Source organism: Coturnix japonica, chromosome 8, assembly GCF_054131305.1.
Source record: "Coturnix japonica strain WE chromosome 8, WE-NBRP24, whole genome shotgun sequence".
In the NCBI taxonomy this organism is placed as follows: Eukaryota; Metazoa; Chordata; class Aves; order Galliformes; family Phasianidae; genus Coturnix; species Coturnix japonica.
Window position 1 is genome coordinate 33,068,788 of NC_140670.1, and position 21,901 is coordinate 33,090,688.

General features: G+C 43.0%; 1 protein-coding gene across 8 annotated transcripts in view; it reads left to right on the plus strand.

The window, feature by feature from the left end:
• The window catches only part of INPP5A (inositol polyphosphate-5-phosphatase A), a 180,117-nt gene that overhangs the window by 137,486 nt on the left and 20,730 nt on the right, over window positions 1–21,901 (plus strand). For 4 of the 8 annotated variants that reach the window (XM_015867546.3, XM_015867547.3, XM_015867550.3 and 1 more), the window contains exons 10-12: window positions 7,886–7,981; window positions 8,280–8,354; window positions 21,052–21,125. In XM_015867546.3, the coding sequence (XP_015723032.1) occupies window positions 7,886–7,981; window positions 8,280–8,354; window positions 21,052–21,125 (245 nt within the window). The remainder of the gene's footprint in view (window positions 1–7,885; window positions 7,982–8,279; window positions 8,355–21,051; window positions 21,126–21,901) is intronic. The other 4 variants (XR_014948808.1, XR_014948809.1, XR_014948810.1 and 1 more) reach the window with 1 other exon arrangement.

Sequence of the window (21,901 nt, forward strand, 5' to 3'; positions counted from 1 at the left end):
AAGTTGTATGCATTACGCTACCTGATCATTTGCCCACTTGGGTCCCATCCCCTCCCAGTGGATCTGTGACCCACAGAACAGGACAAAGGAAGCTACACTTCAGAGCATTCTGTCCTCTGTCCGTGAGCCAGGGACCTGTGTTTGCTGCTGCTTTAAATTCCTCTGCAGCTCCAGCCAGTGGCGTGAATTTGCTCTTCCTCCACTTCCTTCTCTTTCTCTCTGACCAGCTGTGTCCCTCCGCTTGGTCTGGGGCTGCACTCCAGTTTGCTCTTGGTCAGCAGCTGAGGTTGGACTCGTTTGGTGAGGAGACTGTCCCTGAGAGAATTCTGAATATCATTGCAGTGCATGAACCTTCGTTTGTATACCAGCAGAAATGACACCAGAGAGGTTGCAAGGCTGCCGTGCAGTGAAGGAGCACAACACAGCCATCCTCACCAATGTGCTCCAAGCTGCTTGAACATAACTGGCTAAAAAGGGTCACTGGAATTTAGTCTGCTGGATTCATCTTCTGCTTCTAAAGTGAATGAAGGAGTAAATGGTGTGGAACCAGACAGGGAGCAGATCCAGTGGGAAGGGAAGGAAGGGAATGAAATACAGTGAAGTAAAAGAGAGTCAAGTCAGGGAGGCTCAGTAGAGAAGGGGAAAAAGTGTCATGAGGCAGCGGTACCTGTGTCACACCAACAAGGTGCCACCCGATCAGCCAGGTCCTTGTCTCACTGTAACACGGAGCAGCACATCCCCGTTATTAGCAGTGAAGTTTGATTTCTATTTGAGAAACTTGTTCAGGTGTCCATCTCCTTCGTGCTGAGGTGCAGGCAGCCCAGGGCACACTCCAGCCCCGCGCGGCCACTGTCCTTTCCCAGGACTCTGAACCAGTCTTTGCTAAGGGCCCAGCTGGTTTTGGTGTTGTGGATTGAAGGGAGAAAAAAAGATGCTGTGTACTTCTCTGTGTCTCTCAATTTGTGTTTAGAAGTGTCCAAGTAATTTGATTTCAGAATCACACGGTACTTCACTTTTTAAAAGTCTGCTCCGGGTCCTGATTCTGAGAATCAGCTCAATAGAACTCAAGCACAAAGGTATCATTGAATATTGGAGTGAGTGTATGTCATAGGTTGCATAGCTGGTACCTGCTATATGTGTACTTTTTGGAAGCCAAATGTTTTCTCTTCAGTGCTAAGCCTCGATCTGGAGCCGCGTCACATTATTGATTTTGTCCAAAATATCCCATTAACTTAAAGGACAAATTTGCTCCAGAAATTGCTTTTTTTAAGCAGTGTTTATTGGTGAAACAGCGTGCTGCGAGGGAGACTTTCTGAGATGTGCTGCTTGTTCCAAATGAGGCAGCGTGGAATGCTCTGCTGTGCAAACGTGCAGCAGCTGCAGCCCAGCAGCATGCTCTCGTCTGTCAGCAGCAGACTGTGACAGTAAGCATGCTTCTTGCGAGGCTGGGAGGAATAAAGCTGGCAGCCTCCAGTTACTTGGAACTCGGCAGCGGCCAGGTTTCCTTACAGTGAGTCAGGAAACACCTTAGGATTTTGCTGGATGCTGACTTCAGTTTTTGCTTCTTTGTTTCTTACTGTTATAGGAAACAATTAAATATGGAAACAGCAGAAACTATAATGCCATCATCAAAAGGCAAATGTTAGCATGGAGGTGATTGCGAGGCAGAGGAGCAGATGGGGTTTGCAGGCTATTTTGCTTTTAAACTGAAAAGAAATAGAAAGCTCTTTGTTTCAGTGGTAGATAAAAACAAGCTTAGCTACAAGGAGAGAATCGGTTTCTTACCTCATTTCTCCCCAGTTCAAAGGAAGAGGGGATCTTATATTCTCTACAGAAACAGATTTACATCACGGAATCTGCGTGCTTCATCAAAGCCTTTGCTCAGTGGAAGCAATGCGTGCAATCTTCTGCCTGGTCAGTGGTGTAAAAAGAGGTAAGAACTGAGGGGCTGTCTGACTTGGAATGCTTTGGGGTGGTGCTCCTGCTCAGCCAAAAATGGCTGCAGTAGTAGGACAGAAGTAATAGAGCAGTGTGTGATTAAACTCCATGAAGGTCACGGATTATGGGGCAGGACAACATACCTGCAGATTTCCATCAGAACAGTTCCTGGAAAAGTGAATTACTGTCTTAGAGAATTGCCCCAGGACAGTTCTCAGTGTGATGTAATGATGTAACAACCAGGGAATGAACAGGAGGAGGAAATAGGCTTCACTGGTAGATGGCTTCAAAGTTCCAATTTGTCATTGGATTTGCAACTTATTATCTGTGTCGACAAGTGAATTTAAACTGAAAGCCCAGCAGTCAGGGAAGGGTGGGCAGGGAAGATGCATTTCACCATTGCTTGCAGAGTACCAGCAGAGGTTTGTATTCCTGATGCACGCAGGTGACAAAGAACTCAGGGTGGATGGTGTATGAACTGATGTATAGATGCTCAGCTGAACCCAGATACTGAGAGCACAGCCAGGAAAATGAAATGAGGATCAAGAAAGAGGGAACCTGGCCAGAAGGAGTTGGGTAGAGAAAGCCAGAGGCTGACCACTGTAACAGGGAATGTGTGTGGTGGAAAGGAGTGCTCTTCTGATTTTTGAATTCATAGAGATACACCTGGCTGAAAAAAGAAAGTAGAAAGGACAGAAAAAAGGAATGTGGTTAATGAGAAAAAATAATGATAACAAAGAGCAAAAACAAAAAATCTGTGAGCACAGAGTAGAGCTGTGGGAAGCGGGGCACAGCCAGGGTGGTAAGCATGGGGCACAGAGCTGGCAGTGCTGGTGGTGGGCGCAGGACATGAGGGTAGCAGTGGACACAGGGCAGTCACCCTGCTGAACACACAGTAGAGGCTGTGTGGTTAAGCTGAGGCCTCTCAGTCTGTCCAGTGCAGTATCTTGAAAACTAATGGAAATGGGTTTGCATTGCCTACTGCTACGCTTTGATATCGTTGTCATGAATTATCTAAAGTTTTGGACAAGAAAATGTGTGTAATTATGAACTCCAGACAGCTAGTGTGAAATTGAGCCTAAAGAAGTGCCAGTCATTCCCAGCAGGGATGATTTGTTTTGAGGACACGGGAGGTTTTGGAAGCATTAAGATAGCAGGGTCTTAGTGCTGAGCCCTTTTTTGTCACACATTTTGTCACTACACAGAGAATCTGTGTAAAAAGCATAGAAACTTGTAGATGCTATTGATATTTCCATATAGTTCATATTAATGCAAGTGAAACTACAGTTGAAAGGATATTTTTTCTCATAAAAACAACTGTCAGTTCTCTTAAATGGGATTTTATCACTGTGCACCAGTGAATTTAGCTGTGTAATTGCCCTTCTGCTTACTGCAGTGTGTGGGAGAGGAGCATCATGTGGCTCTGGAACGTCAGATGCAATAGGTCTCCAATGGCAGAGTTTAAGGAATGCAGTGATAACTGTCCTGAGTCACAGTCCACGTCTTTCATTGGCTGAGAAAGGTGGATTTAACACTGGGAAGTTTCAGTTCTCTTCCCCCACATGACCTGATGAATTTACTACATGAATTTTCTGGGATATATTTCCAGTACCCCAGAACTCGCATCCACCCTCCCAAGGGGAGGAGGAGCCCAGACAGGGAGATGTTCCTGTTGTTATGAAAGTAGCGCATCTTTTGCCTCAGTGTCTGTTTCAAATACAGTTTGGATGAGATTAGAATAATAGAAAAAGCATTTGATTACCCTAATCTAATAAGTAGCAGGTTGATTTCACTTTTTTGAGAAGATGATACATTTTCCTCTGTCTTTTCCGTCTTTCGAGTGCCCAGGGTATTTTAGATGTCCTGGATTGGTCCTTCTAGACTTGACTTTACTGGCTCAGGCCGCCCTTCAGACGGCTCTTCTCCCCTGTTACTTTTTAGCAAGAAAGACGTTTTGATCCATGTAGCTCGCTAGGCATTGCGACTGTGTCAGTTGCTGAACTTCTTTGTTGCAAGGAAAGATGTATGTTCTACTTATTTTTAAGAGTTTGGAGCAAGAAGTGATAGGAGAGTATTCAAGTCATCAGGGGAAGTAACACATCTTTGAAAGGCAGTTGAGAAGTTGGGGTCGGGATGTGATGTGCTTGGATGCCTCCTCCTCTGTTTTGCACAGCAGTTCTGCTGGTGCAGTTAGAGGTGTGCGGTGCCAAGAGGTGGACATGGCAAAGTGGGGCAGTGGGGTGGGATGTCAGTGGGGTGGGATGTTAGTGGGGTGGGATGTCAGTGGGGTGGGATGTCAGTGGGGTGGGATGTGAGCTGCCGTTCTCAGCGTGGTGCAGCTCCCAGGGAGCAGCAGTGTAGCTCACAGCTGTTCAGCGTCCCATACGTACACAATATAAAACACAATTACGTAATATGCAACAAATTACATAATAGTGTGTGTGTATGTAATGTATTTAATTGTGTTTTAATGTCTTTATTGCTTGGAAACGTAAATATACAGAAATACAGCCTCAAGCATTTTCATGCATTGTGTGTATACAGCAGTAGGTGTTGAGGGTTTGCACTGTAAAACAAAGGGCTTCCCGTTTCTGAGGGGGGCAGAAATTAGATGCAATTGTAGGTTTGTCGCTGTCAGTACTAAACCTTTCCTTCCTGACTTTTCCTAATGGGACACGTGTGTGATGTTCTCAGGTGGTTATCAGAAATGGTATCGCTGTGCTTTACAGCTGGAAGCATGCAAATTATTGCAAAGGATAGTTTCAAAAACGCTATGAGATTTCGACCTGCACGGGCTGTGAATGTGAGAGCTGCGGGCAGACCCGGCTGTGCCTGCAAACCGCAGCTGAGGGCAGGGATCTCTCAACTCTTGAGTTGAGTTCAGCGAGAAACTTCTCGCCAAAGTTTGTTTAAAAATTATTATTAATATTAAAAAACAAGAAAAAAAAAAAAAAAAGCGCAAAATACGACTGGTGTAGAGGGGATTTCATGTCTGATTTCCCATATTCTAACTTTGCAAACGAGCACCTTTGAAGGGATACCCAAAAAAGAAACTGCGTGTTTCCATCGCATTTTGGTTTTCTTTACCGGCAACAAAACGTCCCTTCATAAGTAGCCCGGTCTCAAAAGGCGCATGTTCCCCCGAGTTTTCTGCTTGGGTGACTACGACTTTGTAGAAGCTGAAAGGAGGAGGAAAAAAGGAATGCTCCGGTTGTATAAGAAATGAACCTTTGCCCAATCACTTTTTGTCCGTGAATAAGGTAACTTTTTGTGCATGTGAAATTTGAAAGCAATGAGATATGTGGGTCCTTTCTCTTTATTGGTTCTCAAGAGTCGATCGCGGGTTTTTTTTTTTTTTTCTTCTTTTCGAGGGAGCCTGAAGTTGTGAGATAAAGCAGCTCAGAAAGAAAATGTTCTCAAGCAGATGCCTTTAAGAGACAAAAATCATGAATTTCTTGAATTGCAACCACTCCGGGGGTGGCTACAATGACTTTTTGACAGTGACAGTAACTCTGCCTTGTCTTTTCGAGCCCTTCTTTGGCCCATTCACTCTGGAAAGCTGCTTAAGGGCACTTAAGCGCATTAGCATTTGGATGCTCGGGGACCGTATTGACCCTCATTTGGAAAGTTTAAATGAGTGAAAGATGGAGCGATTTGTTAGGGCTTTAGAAACCAGCTTTAGAGAGCGGCGGGTTTTCCGCTTTGGTTTGTTCGGGTGCTTGTTCTAATCTGGTGCGCTGTTTAAAGGCGACCAGACTGATTTGTGACACATGAGCCCAAAGCGCTATTTTTTTAGTCTTGACCCGATTAGCTCATCTGTGCTCTGAATTTCAATGGCGGTATCGAAGGGCCTGCGCGTTGGGAATGGCTCGCCGCTGGATTACCTCATCGGGAGCCGCCTGCGGACGCAGATGGCGGAACATTAATTACGTGTAGAAACGGAGAGAGCGGGGCCGGGGGTGAACGGCGAAGATGCGAGGGAGGAGCGCGGCGGTGCGTCCCGGAGCAGCGCGGCTGGGCGCACTGTGCTCGGCTCCGGCGCCGTCCAGAAGCGCCGTGACCGACGGTGGGAGCCCCGGTTTGCCCCGCTGTGCGGGCACTCGGGCACGCCAGGGCCGGGGCGATACAACTTGGAGCTGGATGTTTGTTCGTAGTCCGCAGATTGCCCGTTTGGGAAGGAAACCATCGTCAAGAGCCGCCTGGGCGAGGATGTGCTGCGTTCATAGGCGAGGATGTGCTGCGCTCAGTGAGGTGGGGCAGCGCTCATTGGGATTGCAGAGCCGAGTTAAAAACCCGAGATGTGTATTTCATCCCGCTGAATCACGCTCGGGTTACTGTCCTTCAAAACTGAAATCACTCGGCTTTTCCCTTCCTGTTTGTACTGTGGAAACACACAGGCCCCTTTTCTAGGATCATTTTAATGCCCTTTTTTCCCCCTCAAACGAGAAGAAGAGGTTTTCATACAGAGTTTCCACTCTTATTGCTGGAAATCAGAACTGAGATCTGGATTGTTGGGAAGCGTGTGGGTTATTTTAAAAATAGGTGCCTGACTTCTATTTCAAATACATTCTTAATGGGGAACTGGGAAGCAAGCTGTTGTTGTAAGCAAGATATCCTGGCTGATGGACACTGTGCTAGGAGTAATGAATCACAATATATGTTTATATCTTAGTAGGAAAGAAATGTGTGGTGGGATGTGAATTTTCCTGTTGACAGAAATCATGTTTATTTTCTAAGTGAATATTATGCAAAGTAACAGTACATTCTCTGGCCATTACAAATAATGGAACAGGCAAAGCAGGGAGGGCACCTATTTCCCTGTTGACTGAATTCTTGATCACACCCTTGGTAAGAACTTCTAGCAAAATAATCCTTTATTCAGCAAGATTGCCCTTACCAATATCCTTATCCTGTACGTGGATACTGTGAGCTGCTGAAACCTAGACTATGGCAGGGGAAACTGAGCTGCTTCCCACGAGTGAGTGCTCATCTTGGCCATTTTCTCTATCTTTGAGTAATTATTAGATGTACACAACTCCCCTTTTGCCTTCTGCCTTGAGCTTCCAGCAGCCCAGACAAATGAGTGAGAGCAGCACCACACACCACCTGGTAGCATTGCCTGTGCTGGATAACTTCATGTTAGCCCGCCTACCCCACAGTTATGATAGTCTCTATCTGCATTTTAAAGCACTTAACATAGTTATAAAAATGTGGGTTCCATGAATATAAATCGTGTTTTCAAGTAAAATATATGCCTGACTACTTTGCTGAGGTTCCAGGCTTTCACCTGTCGCAACAGAGCAAAGCACACCCTGCAGGCAGCCGGCCCTCTGGGTCCTTTTCTTACCATTACAGCTGGGCCACAGCTTGGCCAGTCGCATGGGAGCCAGGGCCTGACACCTCTGGGATTCATACCTTGAGTCTAAGGAAGTGTTAACTTATCATATGTGTTAGACACACACCCCTCAAAATGTCTGGAGTGTTCTTGGGGTGTTCATTCACAATGCAGACCTTTTGGCTGGTGAGTTCAGCTGCAGGATGTAGTGCTGAGGTACTCATCGGCTTGTAAAAATATGGAACATAAATAGTACCATAGAGTCCTTGGCTGTAGGAAATGGCTTTAGAGAATGTTGACAAGTCATGTGTGATGCAGTGTCAGGCCCGTAGCAGAACCTGTGTGTGCAGCGGTAAGCCAGGTGAGTATGTTTTATGCCATTGATACTGTCTCAGATTGTCTGTCTCTCTCCAAACAGTAAACCGGTTTCTTGTTTTAAACCCATCATAAATGAAAATGAGTTGAATTAGCAGTGCTTTGTCTTTTGACTTACAGCAAGTCATCCTTTCAGATGGGCACTGGATCTTGATACATACATTGATCAAGTTCACCAAGAAATGGCCTCAACTCATTTAAATGAGCTCCCCTTTCTCCCTTTGTGTTTCTTATTAGACGTTATGTGCGAAGGCTACAATGCAGACTGTCCGGGCAGCTGACACAAATGAAGTAGTCAAGCTAATATTTCGTGAATCCGATAATGACCGAAAGGTAAACAACGTAATGCCCTCTGTACCTCCCGGGTAAACAGAAACACTGTTGAATGTTCACTTTCTTTTCTGAAGAGCATGAATATAGTTGTTTCAAACTGTTAATTTAAAGGGAGGGGAGGGATCTGTATTGTCACACCTAATGCTCAGTTAATTGGATTTTTTGAACTGATTGCCAGTCAGCCAAATGGGTGAGCTGACAAGCAGCTTTGGACGCCTAGAGGTGCCGTATTAAGGGCTGAGTGTATCTAAAAGGGTCCCTGAGTTTTTCTGACCTTTCTCCTCTATTTTCTTTTTAGGTTATGCTACAATTAGAAAAGAAACTCTTTGACTACTTTAATCAAGATGTTTTTAGAGATAACAATGGCACTGCGGTAAGTTCAGTACTGTTAAAGGAATAAGTTGGAAACTCACTTAAAAATGGCATTTCTATCAACCCTTATCAACCCTTACCCTTATTAGTCCTCCTGTCTGCAGAATGAGAAGAGATAATTCATCCAGCTTGGTCATTGCTCCAACTTTCTTCCACAGTACAGCTTCATAACTTTGATATCTATTTGTTTGCCTTCTTTTGCATAGAAAGAAAAATTGTAAATGAAGTATATGTGATTCCCATGTTGCCTCTGTCCTCTTGCATATTTCTTCAGATATACTGGTTCTTGACTGGTTCTTGACTGGTTCTTTACTGTGCACTTCCTGAAAACTTATGAAAAGCCTTTAATGCAAAACAGCACTGAAAATACCTATGTCTTCTGAGTATATGGAGTGAGTAAATGAACGAATAATGGAATGTGTGAATAAATGGAATAGAAAGCTCAAACCCTGCAGCAGACTGGCACTGTTGAGGCAGTCACATAGGGCTTACTAACAAAAAGCAGACAGGGAGCACTAACCTTTTGATGTGTAATGAGGTCTACATTCTTTCTGTACAGAATGTTTTTTTGTCATCTTCAAGGTTATTTTACTTGAAAATGGGGCCACTTCACTTTGGAAAATATCTGCATGGCTGCTTGTAGTATTGTCAATTTCATCAAAGGTTCCCAGGAATTATGTATCTAAAGGAAAAACATGAGGCATCCAGAATAGAAAGAACAACGTTAAGCGCAGACAGTGTGCTGATCAGGAACGTACCTGCCACACGTGGGAGCTTTAATGTGGATCTCGTTGGCCTGACGTTCTGTTTGTGCCAACTGGCCTACCTTCACTGATTCCATAACTGAGCTCCTTGTTGCATATCTGCCTACATGAGCGGAAACTAATGGCATTCACATATTGAATATTCTGAGCTATACCAGAAGGGCAGGCAATGCCAAACAAGCAAAGCCTTCAGAAAACCCAGTGTTTTGTGGAGTCTGTGTTTGTCAAAGCAGTCTGTGCAGGCTGACAAGTTAACCAAGATTCTCCATCCTTTCCCAGGTTGCCTGAATTTTATCTTCCTTCCACACACCCAAAATGAAAGATGACACAAGATTAAGCTTTTGTGTCTCAGCTCTTTGAGGGTCCCCCACCTCTGGTGTTTGCAGGCCTGTACCAGTTCACAGTACGCACACTGGCAGTGCATGGTGCTGTTTTGTGTAGCAATGGGATATATGCAGCAGCCTTGACTCCCTGTCTCTCTCTTTTTGTACCTGCAGCGTATCTTCTTGCTGCTCATAGAGAAGCAGGTTGTTTGGAGGGCTTTCTGTGGAGATACAGAGCAAGGAAGACAGCTGAAGAAGCCCTTTTACTCACCCTCTCTGATTACAAGATTACTTACACCTCGATAGTTAATTCCTTATGAAAGTTAGAGTTCTTACTCATATCCTGGAGTCAGAACAGTTGATTGAGATGGACTTACTGAGAAAATGATGTTCCTTATTTAAGCACTTGTTGATGTCCATGCTACTTAGTGGGACTGCTGTCCCCACTTAAAGCTCATCTTTCAGCTGCGGCATGTAATCACCACAGAAAATATCTGGAAATATATAGGAAAGATATGTTGGAAACACAGCTACTGTCAGAAAACTTCGTTGTTTTTTTCCCCCTTGTAATTTTAGGAGGTGAAAACATCACTGGGAAATGCATAACAACTGCGTTTTTTAAGTGACAGAGTAGCTTTTAATACAAAGTAGTAACACTAATCGCAGTTTCTGGTTCCATAGATATAAATGTATTCTTTTCCTCTATGTTTGTTACTATTACTATCTTGTAGCATTCTTTTAAACAATTCAAAATGTTTGTAATTTTGATTTTGCTGCCATTTGCCACATCCTCAGCGGCATTTCAGATGGTTGCTGGTTGGCTTTACGTACACAAATGCAGTGTGGAAAGGCATAAGCAGGATCCCACTTAAGCACATTCTCTTTCTAAATCAGCGGTCATTTCATTCATGCATCAAGAAGGGGGAAATCTTGCAGATCAAACATGGAAGGAAAAGATAAACGATATAATGAGCCATTGGAGATAATCTAATCTTCATGGTCTAGTTAAACACACGGCACCATGATCACTAAAAACAAACTACCTATCTAAAAGGATAAATGTCTCTGTGCCGAATTCAACCCAAAAAATCCATCGCATCCTTCATCAACCGCCGGTCTTGTACCAGCCTGACAGAAATTTAATTCAAGCTGGCTCCTGAAAATAATTATTGTATTTTAAGAGTAGTAATCATTGGTCGGGACATGATTGAATGTGTCCATGCCTATTGACTTTTTCTATGATTTATAGCTTTGTTTAGTCGATATTCCCATCGAAATTGTATAATTAATTATAAGTGGGGCTGTCAGGTCTACAGGATGGAGTGCCCTGATGAGTATTTGGGAAGATTAAATTTTCCTTAGCTGTACCAATGCAGGGCTTGGGAATTTTCACAGCACTGTGGCTGTTGGATAAAGATGTTTTCTGTGTGTTTAGCAACTGCTTTAGCTCAAAATCCATTGATTTTTCTCTTTTTTTTAAAATTTTTTCTATCACTGTGGTGTCTCTTCAGTAACAGCGGAATGTTTAGAGATGTGACAAGAGCTGACTAATATTTATTATCAACAGGCTACTTTATCATTGTCCATACACAGTTATTCCTTCTTTTTTACATTGTAATCCACAATCTTAAGTTGTATTTACGAAAATGAATATTTTTATGAAAAATCTGGTATAGGTATAAATTATCTGTTCAACAGAAATTCCATTCGAAACTCATGCAGTCATCTGTGAGGTCTATTTTTTCCAGATATATCTGTAGCTTATTCTGAAGCTATCTTAGCAATTATCTTTATTTATTACCTGAAAGCACAATGATTGTTCTGTATCATTTTATTTCAAATATTATTGCCTGTGAGTTGTAGCCAAAGAAGTAAGTCTTACCTGACCTGGGCTGGTTGCTTATACCTTTCAGGAGGCAGCAGATCCCAGCTGGGAGCAGTGCCCATATCCATGCCACAACTGTTCTGCACTCCCATTCCTCACCCCCAACGAAGGAGCATGAGGAGCTCCAATACATGGGAGGACATGGGGAGTGCCCAAGCTTTCTGCATAGGCACCCTGTGGTTTTGCAGGGCTTTTCACTATCTCTGGCCTTGTGCTGACCCAGCAGTACGTCATTCTCACAAGACTGGAGTGTAGTTTTGGATTTGTCCACTCTCAAGTGAACAAAGTTAACATACTGATGGCTCCAGGAAAGTAGGAACATGAAGGGAGTTCTCAAATAAATCTACATTATTACCATGTTTTTTTCAAATTCCTTAATCACTGGCTATAAATCAAGATTTCAAGAGTTCCCTTCAATCCCCTGTGATTCTGTGAGTTAAATGTCGTGTCTTCAGTAGTTAGTTAAATAAATTCTGAGTAAGAACTTAAAACCTCATAATGGCTGCAGGAAAACAAATCATTAGGAATCATTTTATAGTCTTTATTCACAATCAGAAATGAGAAATGGGTAGTACATTCATATGTTTCATTATAACATATTAAAGAATCAACCTAGATGGAAACTACCATATTTTCCTTGAGATTTTGATCATTACTTGGCATTGAAAGTGATCAATTAATTTATTTTCTTGAGAGTAAGACTGGGTGTTATTTCCACTGAAGTCACAATCTGCTTTGTCTGTTGATGTTCATGGAACCTTTATATGTCCATGGATCCTTAATTACGTAGCTGTGCTTACGCTGATATTCGCTGCTTCCTTCTTGCTCCTGGGCAGGTGGCCTGTTCTCTGCTGATGGCTTCAGCTCTGACAGGGATGCCTGCCTTGGCAGTCCATGATGCCAGCTGCTTCCCTGTCTCTGCTGCCTGGAGGTGCAAGAAGTCAGTCTGAAGCTGCCCATGGTCCTGTATCTCCTGAGTAGTCAGGCAGTTCAGGGGACGGTGTTGTTCTTACCAGCATTAGTTCCAAAACAGATTAGAATCATAGATTCAAGGTAATTGTGCAGGAAAGCACAGTGATCTCCAGACTACATATATAGAAGTGGTTCCACTTCTTACCTTATTTGTTGTTATGATGAGAGGGAGAAAAAAGAAAAAGAAAAAAGAAAAAAAAAAAAGCAAAGGGTTTCACATTGTTATTGTTGGTCAGATATCCTTCAGTAATCCTGAAGAGTAAATTTCTATGGTCAGCACCATCTTTATTCAGTGTCTGCGCTCCGAACAACATAATCAGTCTTTGTGGGTAGATTCCTTTTATTCTGTGTGTCTGTTTAGTTTTGACTGATATGATATGGGAAGAAAATTGCAATGTGCAACGAAAATGGATTGAGTTATAAAGGTCTTGTTCTCCCTATGCCAAGTAATGATTTAAAGTGATCTGTTATTATGCTAATTAGCTTAGGGGTGTTTTTGCAAACATTTGAGGCAAACATTCTTTTAGATGATGAGTAATTTCTTTGTGTGTTTTTATTTTAATATTCTTGAGAGATCTGAAAGGATATGGGCGCTGAGAAGAAAAGGTTAGTCCATGAGGGACCTTTATTAAGCTTTTTGTAGGGATATGTGTGCTCATGAAGGTTAAGGATCTGGCATCACTGAAAATGTATTAATCAACAGACAAGATATAGCACAATGCACTCTTCCCAATGGCCTTGGCTCTGACCCTTTTAAAGATAATGGGAATACTGTCCACTAAGAACTAGATTAGGACGATCAAGTGCATTTCATCAGGGTTTGACTTGAACCATGATCCCAGAGGTGAAAAGGCAGAGGTTTATCCACTGAGCCAACCAGCCCCTGTCCAGATAAAATCTTGAATATGATGTATAAGGGCAAATTAGGATAAAGAAAGGAAATTGATTGCTTAGGATCGTTGTTCCCTAGGACTGATCATCAGGAAATCCTAAGCATCCTGAAACTGCTTCTTTTATTTAAGTAATCTGAGGTGCCTGATTTTCATGAAAATAACGCTCTCTTCCTTTACTCAAAAAGCAGTATTCCTGCGCTTGTAATTGCGTTTGCTCAAGGTAGTGCTCAGTTGATGCACAAATTGAATGCACAACAGAGAGACTGGGAATAGCATGTGTGCATTCTTCTTACTAACAAATATACATGTAAATCCAGACTACAAGCTTGAGTCAGACTAGATGTGCTGGGTTGACTGTCTGGGGTTCCCACCACCTGCCCCGGTGATGACCAGTGCCTCCACTCAGACAGATTCTAAAGGAAGAAACAGCTGTGCAGACCGTGGTCAGTGGGAAGTGTGTGGCCTTTCTTCTGGAGCAGAGGTGAGTGGAAAACTTGCCTGTGTAAGATGTGCCCAGGTGGAAGACCTCCTATGACAGCTGACTGACCTGCAGGAGACAGTCAGAAAGCTGTGTGCTATCTGGGAAGCAGAGACAGAGTGAGTCAGAAAGACTTAATTCCATCCTGCATTGAATCCATAGTCCAGGGTCAAACAGCCCTGAGCTCCCACACGCGGCATATCCAGCTGGAGGGGAAACAAAAGTGATGAGAAGTCACTGACGCAAATTGCTACAAAAAATGACTAACAAGAGGAAAAAGACTGCCTCAAAGCCTGAGGTGCCTCTGCAGAACCACTTCATGATTCTCCTGGCTGAGAAGGAGGAAGAAACAACAATGGGTAAACTGAACTCTGAGCTGAGTAAGGCAGCCAGTCCTGCTCCCCACTGCATGACAACTGCGGCAGCTTAGAAGAAGCAACAGGCGATAGTGGTGATTCCCTCCTGAGGGGCACAGAGGCACCCACTTGTCACCCTGGACTGCTGTCTAGAGATGGGGACATCTAGAGAACATCTCCTTCAGGCCCAGGAGCAGTGCATCCTGTAAAAGGAAGGCAGGCAGAATGCTGGGATCAGCAAGGAGCTCCTGGACTTACTGAAGCTCAAAAAGAGAGTCTATAGGGAGTGGAAGCAGGAGGAGATTACCTGGGAGGACTGTGAAGAAGTTGCCTGAGCGGCCAGGGATCAGGTTAAGAAAGCTAAAATCCAGACAGAAGTAAATCTAGACAGGGGCATAAAGGGGAACAAGAAGAAATTGTACTGATGTGGATGATGAGGATGTGGACCCTCTCCAGAAAGAAGCTGGAGACTTGGTTATGAGGAATAAGGAGTAAGCTAAGGTGCTCAGTGACTTCTTTGCCTCAGTCTGCACTGACAGGGGCTCTACCACACCGCCCAATTTGCAGAAAGCAATGGTAACAACTGGGAGAAAGTAGATCTGCCTGCTGTAAGGTAAGATCAGGTTCGAGACCATCTAAAGAACCTGAAGGTGCACAAGTCATAAAGTCATAGAATGGCTTGGGTTGGAAGGGACCCTGATGATCACAGAGTTCCAACTCCCCTGCCACAGGCGGAGACACCAACCTCCACTTAAGTCCATGGGACCAATGAGATCTGTCTGTGGTTTTGAGGGAACTGGCAGATGAAGTTGCCAAGTCACTATTTATCATATTTGGAATGTCATGCAGTCCGGTGGAGTTCCTACTGTTTGGAAAAGGGGAAATAGCCTCCATTTTCAAGAAGGGGAAAAAGAAGATCCAGGGAACTACAGACCAGTCAGTCTCACTTCTCTGCCTGGCAAGATCATGGAGCAGATCCTCCTGAAGGCCCTACTGAGGCACATGGAAAATAAAGAAGTGACTGGTGGTAACCAACATGGCTGCAGCAAGGGTGAGCCATGCCTGACATGGTAGAGTCGTGGCCTTTTATGATGGAGTTACAGTGTCAGCCACCATGTCTGCAGGCAGCAGGTGACCAGACAGAGCTTCGTACGCTGGGGCTCTTCCTCAAGGCTGCAGAGGAGGCTGAGCAGTGTTGTATGGGAAACTGTTAATCACAGCCTGAACCTCTGATTAACCATCTGAGGCAAGTGACGGTCAACTGTGGGAGCACAGGTGAAGGTAATTCAGCTGTGCTCCCTGAAGGGGTGGAGCTTGACTCCACCTCCCCTAGACCCCATTTAAGGGCTAACCACAACAACTGCATCTCTTTCTGGAGATCGCTTCTGTGAGGAGCTTTTGTGGCAAGCCTCAACGTTGGTGAGCATCCATCTCAACTGTGAGTCTTTTCTTATATACCCCCTGGGTATCCATTCACTTTGTAATTACAACTATACAGATGTGTACACCACACAGCTGGTGGGACAGGAGCTCCCAGGCTGCGGATGGCACTGCACATATCCCAGGACCAGCAGGTCACTAAAGGTCTTGCAGAGTGAGAAGTGCTGCATGGTGAGGACTACTTGGACTGCATGTTCCAGAGCCTTTTCTACTCTTCAGCCCTGTGTCCCAGGCACATTCCCTGCAGAGCCCAGTGCCCGGCCTGGCACTGGGCACCATATGGAGAAGGCACTGTCAGGCCATGTAGTTCTCCATCAGGATGGCTCTGGTGCACAGCAGTGTGACAGCAACCACCCCTGCCAGGCCCTGTGGGACCCTGATTTTAAGGGCAGTATAAAATCAGACCAGAGCAGAGTTGTGTGTAACGTTGTCTGAGATAGGTGGGAGGGATCTGTGTTTCTCAGGCTCTAGTTCATATATCAATCTATTGCTGAATTGGGCTTTAAGTATTTTTCTCAACTGGAAAGCCAAATTAAATTATTGCATTTCCAAAATCTTTCAAAAGAAGAGGGCTCTGTAGGAGACTGGTGAAGGAGTTTGCAGTGACTGGTGCCCATATATTTTAATTCTCTGAGGCCATTTCTGTATGCTTATCTCTTTTTCTTGGTCTGAAACTTCATTTTCCTTTCACAGCTGTGAATTCTCTGGTGAGCCCTGCAGATGGGTTTGATAAATGCTGCTAATATCACCTTCTGATCTAACAATGCTCTGACTTTGGTCTGTAGGTCTTGATGAGTAATTGCTATTGTTCTACTCCAATGACTGAATTAAGATGCCCTGCTTTAAAGGGTTCATACTTGTGTGGTTTTAGCCAAGGTGGCCCACTGCGGTACACGGATAGACATCAACCATTCCTGAGCTCTGTGTGGTTTTAAACTGAAGCATGCAAAATTACTTTGATTTCTACACCAACTAAACTCTGTTATAATCCTTTGGTTGTTGTAAAGCAGAATAATATCCAAATTTAGTGTTGCAGATAAATGTTATCTTCAGCTAAAACTCACACTGCTTCCCACACACAGCCCCAGGAGATACAGGGACTGTGGACTCCAGGGAGTAAGTGAATGTTCCATGATGGTGCTTGTTGACAAGAAAGGAGGGAAAGAACAAAACTTTTCAGCAGTCTTTACAAGCAGATGGAAAAACAGCACAGTGATAGATGGTGCAGCTGATATAGGTAACAGCCGTCAGGGTTGCTAATTCTCTAACAAAATAGCAAATACTCTTCAGTGCAGTTGCAGTCATTCTGTAATACTGCACAAAGAACTTCACGGATAGCAAGTCATTTCCCATTTGAGTCAGCAGGAGCTTGCATGTAGAAGCTATCTGAAGAATTTGGCTCATAAAGTGTGCAGAACAGAAGTATAGAATTTCAAACTGCAAAATCCCATTGATAAATGTAATCTGTTTTTTAAACAATATTCTGCCATGCAATTTTTTTTCTCACAGTCACAGCCAATGGGTGTGTTCTGTGTGCATTCATAATCCCACTGCTTGGCTGTACTCACCCAGGTGTACAGTTGCGGTCTCATGGGGTACAAGCTGTCTATAGACTTATTACTTACATGTATGGATGACATTCTCATTTGGGAGATGTTAATCTGATTTAACTCACAGACACAACATTTAACTTGTAGGATTGCAGGGGATACTTTCTGCACATTGTAGATCAAGCGTATTTGTGTATGTAGTGGAAATGCAAAGTCATGACCTGAAGCAGTGATGAAGCACCTGGTGGAAGGCAGGACCAGCCCAGGGGAGCTCAGGTGTGAGCAATGCAGCTGAGTGACAGGAAGGGCTGGAGCCGGGATCCTCCCCTTCCAGACCTCACATAAGGGCTGGCAGTGGAGGTGAGGGCATCTTACTGGAGATCGCTGTGTATCTGAGGGCTTCTAAAGGTACACACATTTTCTTTCTGTTTTTATGTGTCCGTGGCTGCTGCGTTGGGGCTTTTGCTGCAGCCAAAGACTTTGCCACCCTGATACTATCGCTGTACATTCTGTCACATTATAGCATTACAACATAGTATCAGCAACCTAGTGCTTCAAGCAGCCTTTACACGATCCTTGTTATTGTTTACATACAAGAACATGGGTGAAATTGCTTTTTTGGGGGACAGAAAAAGTTTTCTGACCTGTCTGTGACACATACTTCTGGAATTAACTTCTAGCCACAGCGCTTACAAATTTCTGTGTAGTTGCTAAAATTATCCCAGAATATTGTGTGGTGTGTTCAAGGTTTGCTTCTCAAAGATGAGCTTGTAATGAGTAAATTACATGGAACAATATATTGATTTTTGGCTTTAAGCTGAATTTCTATGTCATTTCTAAGTCATTTAGAGTGAACTGATGTATTCCTGTTTACTGTTACAGCAATAATATTATTCACAATGCTGAGTAATGTACAATATGTAAAGAAGTGAGAAGTTTGTGCTGTAAATATCCATTAATACAATATGCTCAGGGTAATTTCTTAAAAGATGGTGGTGTATGCTTCAAAACTCAGGATGCTGCCTTATGAAATTCTGACTGCTTTTCTGTAGCACACCACAAAACCACGACAGTTGCATATATTAATTTTCATAGATTGCCTGTAGTGCTAAGGGGCTCCAGACGTCCCTGTAGCTGCCATAAAGCAAATATAAGGAGATGGTGCCTGTAACAAGTCCTGCTCTTTCTCTTACTAACTTGGGCTGGGAAGGAAAGTAGCATCCATAACTGTGGTAAGGCCAAGTTTTTTTTCACCAGTAATCTTACATTTTGAGACCATGGTCTTGAATGAGATCCAAGGTGATTTTAAGGCTAATACCAAAAAAGTGATGGCTGGAGCATGCCCCAGAAATGAATGGGAGTTTTCTTAAAATGTACAACTCAGATTTTCATTATTTCTTGCCTTAGCCTCCCCCACAGTCTGTGGTGGTGCGAGGTAAATAAAGAACAACTCTGAAGTGATTTCTCATTGCAGCATCCTGAACACACAAGGAACTTGCCCATTTCCCTTCATGAGAATTATCAGTTATCTCTGTGTAGTTTGTGGATGTGTTTGTACAGATGGTCACAGATAGCATAACTTAGTCAGTTAATACCTGGGAAGGGATAAATGCTTTGTTGAAATTAAGTAATAATTCATATATAGCAAGAAATGTAAAAAATGTCCAAATAATCCTCTCCAGTCACAAGATGTATCTGCTTTATGTGTGAGGATGCATTGCCACCAAAGGACAGCGTTCCCCATGCATGTGCCTCTGGGCACAGTTGGGTTTAGATACTCAGCTTTGTCATTGCTGGTTCAGTCATTGCCTTTTACCTGGGAAGACTCGGGGACCTGATGAGTGCAGCACACAATACGGTCTTGTTCCTTTTATCTGTTCACTCTGTCACCACTGTCCACAGCTCATCTGTGTAGCACAGCACAACTAAACGAGAACTACAGCAAATGGACACATCAGGAACTTTCTGGATGGTGATACATGTCTGAACACATGGTCCTCTGAATGCTGGCCTTCATTTGATGTGCAAATACAATTGTAGCAAAAACAGTATGAATGTTTAAAGCTTTGAAAGTGTGAATTGGCATGAGAGGACAATGCTTGTATTTTAACATCTCTAGCCCTTGGAATTCTCCTGAGTAGTTTATATGATTGTGTTCTGTGGATCATTGTTCTTCTATTCAGTTCTTGCCATTTTTACGCTTCAGAAATAGCCTTCTTTTTCCTGGTGCTTCCACTTTCCTGCTCTGATTGTTTTACTTGGAAGAAGCAGGAAAAATGTATTGGTATTAATAGCCTTGTGCTACAAATGACAGGTTTTAGTGCTTGGTAGATTATTTTTATTTTTCCTGTGCCAGGGTCATGTTGGGCAGATCATTAAACAAGTGGGGAAATGTGGAATAGAAGGATATTAACACTTGTTTTCACTGCCAGCTTGTATGTATGTGTAGTGGCTACACCTCTATCTGTTCAGACTTAAGTAAAGGATTGCAATCTGGAAGCATGCATGAGGGATCATTTTTTCCTTAAGTGTGTTGAGATTACTTCATAAAGTAGTGGCTGAACCATCCCAGCCTTTTTAAGGTAGAAAACATTTCTAGATAGACAGGTACATAAGGTACAAGTTTCCAGGTACTTTAATAGTATTTACCCAAACTCTTAAGCAGTTGGGTTTGACAGGTGTTCAAATATATACAAATGAGTTACATTTATTTGTATTCAAAGTCTTTGCCGGCATTCCATCCCAGGGCCTACTGTCAGATGCAATAAAATAGGGGAAGTTTCCCATTATTTTGTGCCCACGTGTATAAGTGTGTATGTGAAACAACACAGTAACTAGAAATGGAAGAACCCGGGTGGGCCATGGTGAGGCAGCTAATCAGCAGTGCAGGTGGTTCAGGTAGCTGCCCTTCACACAGATAATTAATGTGTACAAGTAGCTGCTAATTGCACGTTTCAGGAATGATTTATGAGGTGGCAGAGGGGAAAGAGGGACACAATCTAATTTCTTAGGGAACCTCTGCTATTCATACAACGGTATCAGCACAGCTGTGAGATGGGACGTGATTAATGAACAGTGGACAAACACGCCCCATCATACAGGATACTATTTGGATGACATGCTTGTCAAAATAGAAAGTGACACTTGGAACGATGGCAGTAACGCTGCAGATGATGAGCTTTTTGTTTTTTAACTCTCTTATTCATTCGGACATCAGACTTCCCACCAGCCATGGCTCTGAAATAAGGTCACTTGTGTTCATCAGAACAGTTAATGGTTTAGCACAGACTGTTATCATTGACTTGTTATGAGTGGGTTCATGTTTATGAACAAAAGGCTACAGACATTTATTTTCTGTCATGGCCGAGGGACAACAGATTTGGCAAAGGACTAATATTTATACTGAATCTTAACTCTGAGCTTATGAACATGTCTGCTAAATATCTGCTTCCAGCTCTGCATCTTGCCTGCTTCCTGAGAACACATTTTACCTGTTGTCACGTTTCCTTTTTTTCTGCTATCTGACTTGCACCACCCAGAATTAGTGTACAAAAATGCTGCTTGTCTTTGCTTAGGAAGAGTGATTTGTACATCCTCGTGTTTGTTGTACCTTCTTATCTGAGCTGAAGATAATATAAAGTAATGTGATACTCTTGCAGGCATTTTTGCGGGCTGATTAGCATATCAGTTTGCTGCACTCTTTTAATGGTAGCTGGGTTTATCTCTGGAAAGATTGCTAATATTCTTATTTCTACTTTGCCATCTTGGCACGCTAAGTGCACGTAGAAGGCACTGATGTCAAGAGGCAGCGTTATGTGTCTGACTGGGATGAATGTTTGGTACACTTTTCTCAATTAATTTTCTACATATCAAAATAGAATTCAGTGCTTTGCGCTAAGTTTTGAAAACTGTTATCTGAGGAACGCAGCTCAAGCTCTATTGTCAGTCTCTTCTTATTTTGTTTTATATAATGTCATGTTTTTAGATTGCTTCAGTTCAACATTAAAGAGTGAATGCATTGTTTCTATCTTTCATAGCTTTTAGAATTCGACAGAGAGCTGTCGGTCTTTAAGGACAGATTGTATGAACTGGACATTTCATTTCCTCCCAGGTAAGATTCACATATAATCCATCTACTTAACTAGCGAGCTGGTGAAAGCATAACTGTTAACAGCACTGTAGGTTAACTGTGAGTGTTCGTGTATGTACTGTAGAAGTGATAATGAGCTTCGTTCCATTTGTAAATGTATACAGTCTTCCTGCATCCCCTCAATTACTATGTAAACAGTGCTCAGTGGCTCATAGTTTGGATTGAGCTGATGTTGTCTTTTACAGCTGCTTTTAACATAGACCTTACTTGATACTGTGCTAAGAGAAGAGTAACTTCTAGAGCCAAATGGCCTGTTGAGGTACTTGGTTGCAGCCACGAGAGTCTTTGCCACCAGTTGTTGACAACTGGATAGCAAGTGGTGCTCACTGGAAATAGCTGAAGAGCTGGAGTTGCATAACTTACTGCTGTTGCTCACGATGGGCTCCAGGAGTAGCAGGAAAGAAGGCAGGAACTTAGATTCCGTTTTTTCAGTTTCAGTAAACAAGTTGTAGAATGACACAGATGTAGAACTTAGGAGAATTTTGCTTTTTTTTTTGTATGTCCATGTATTTTAACTTGGTGTACACCTGATGAACTTTAGCCATGAGTACACATGTATGGCTATCAAACAAAACCAAGACTTTGCAAATGGCAGTTCTCTCCGTGGAGAATGTTTAGGAAAATTGATACCTTTTAAAATACGTGTAGTCCCAGACTAAGTATGAAGAAGTCAAATCTTGCAGTCATTTTTAAAGGGAAATAAATACCGTATTCATAAAGAATAAAATCATCTACAA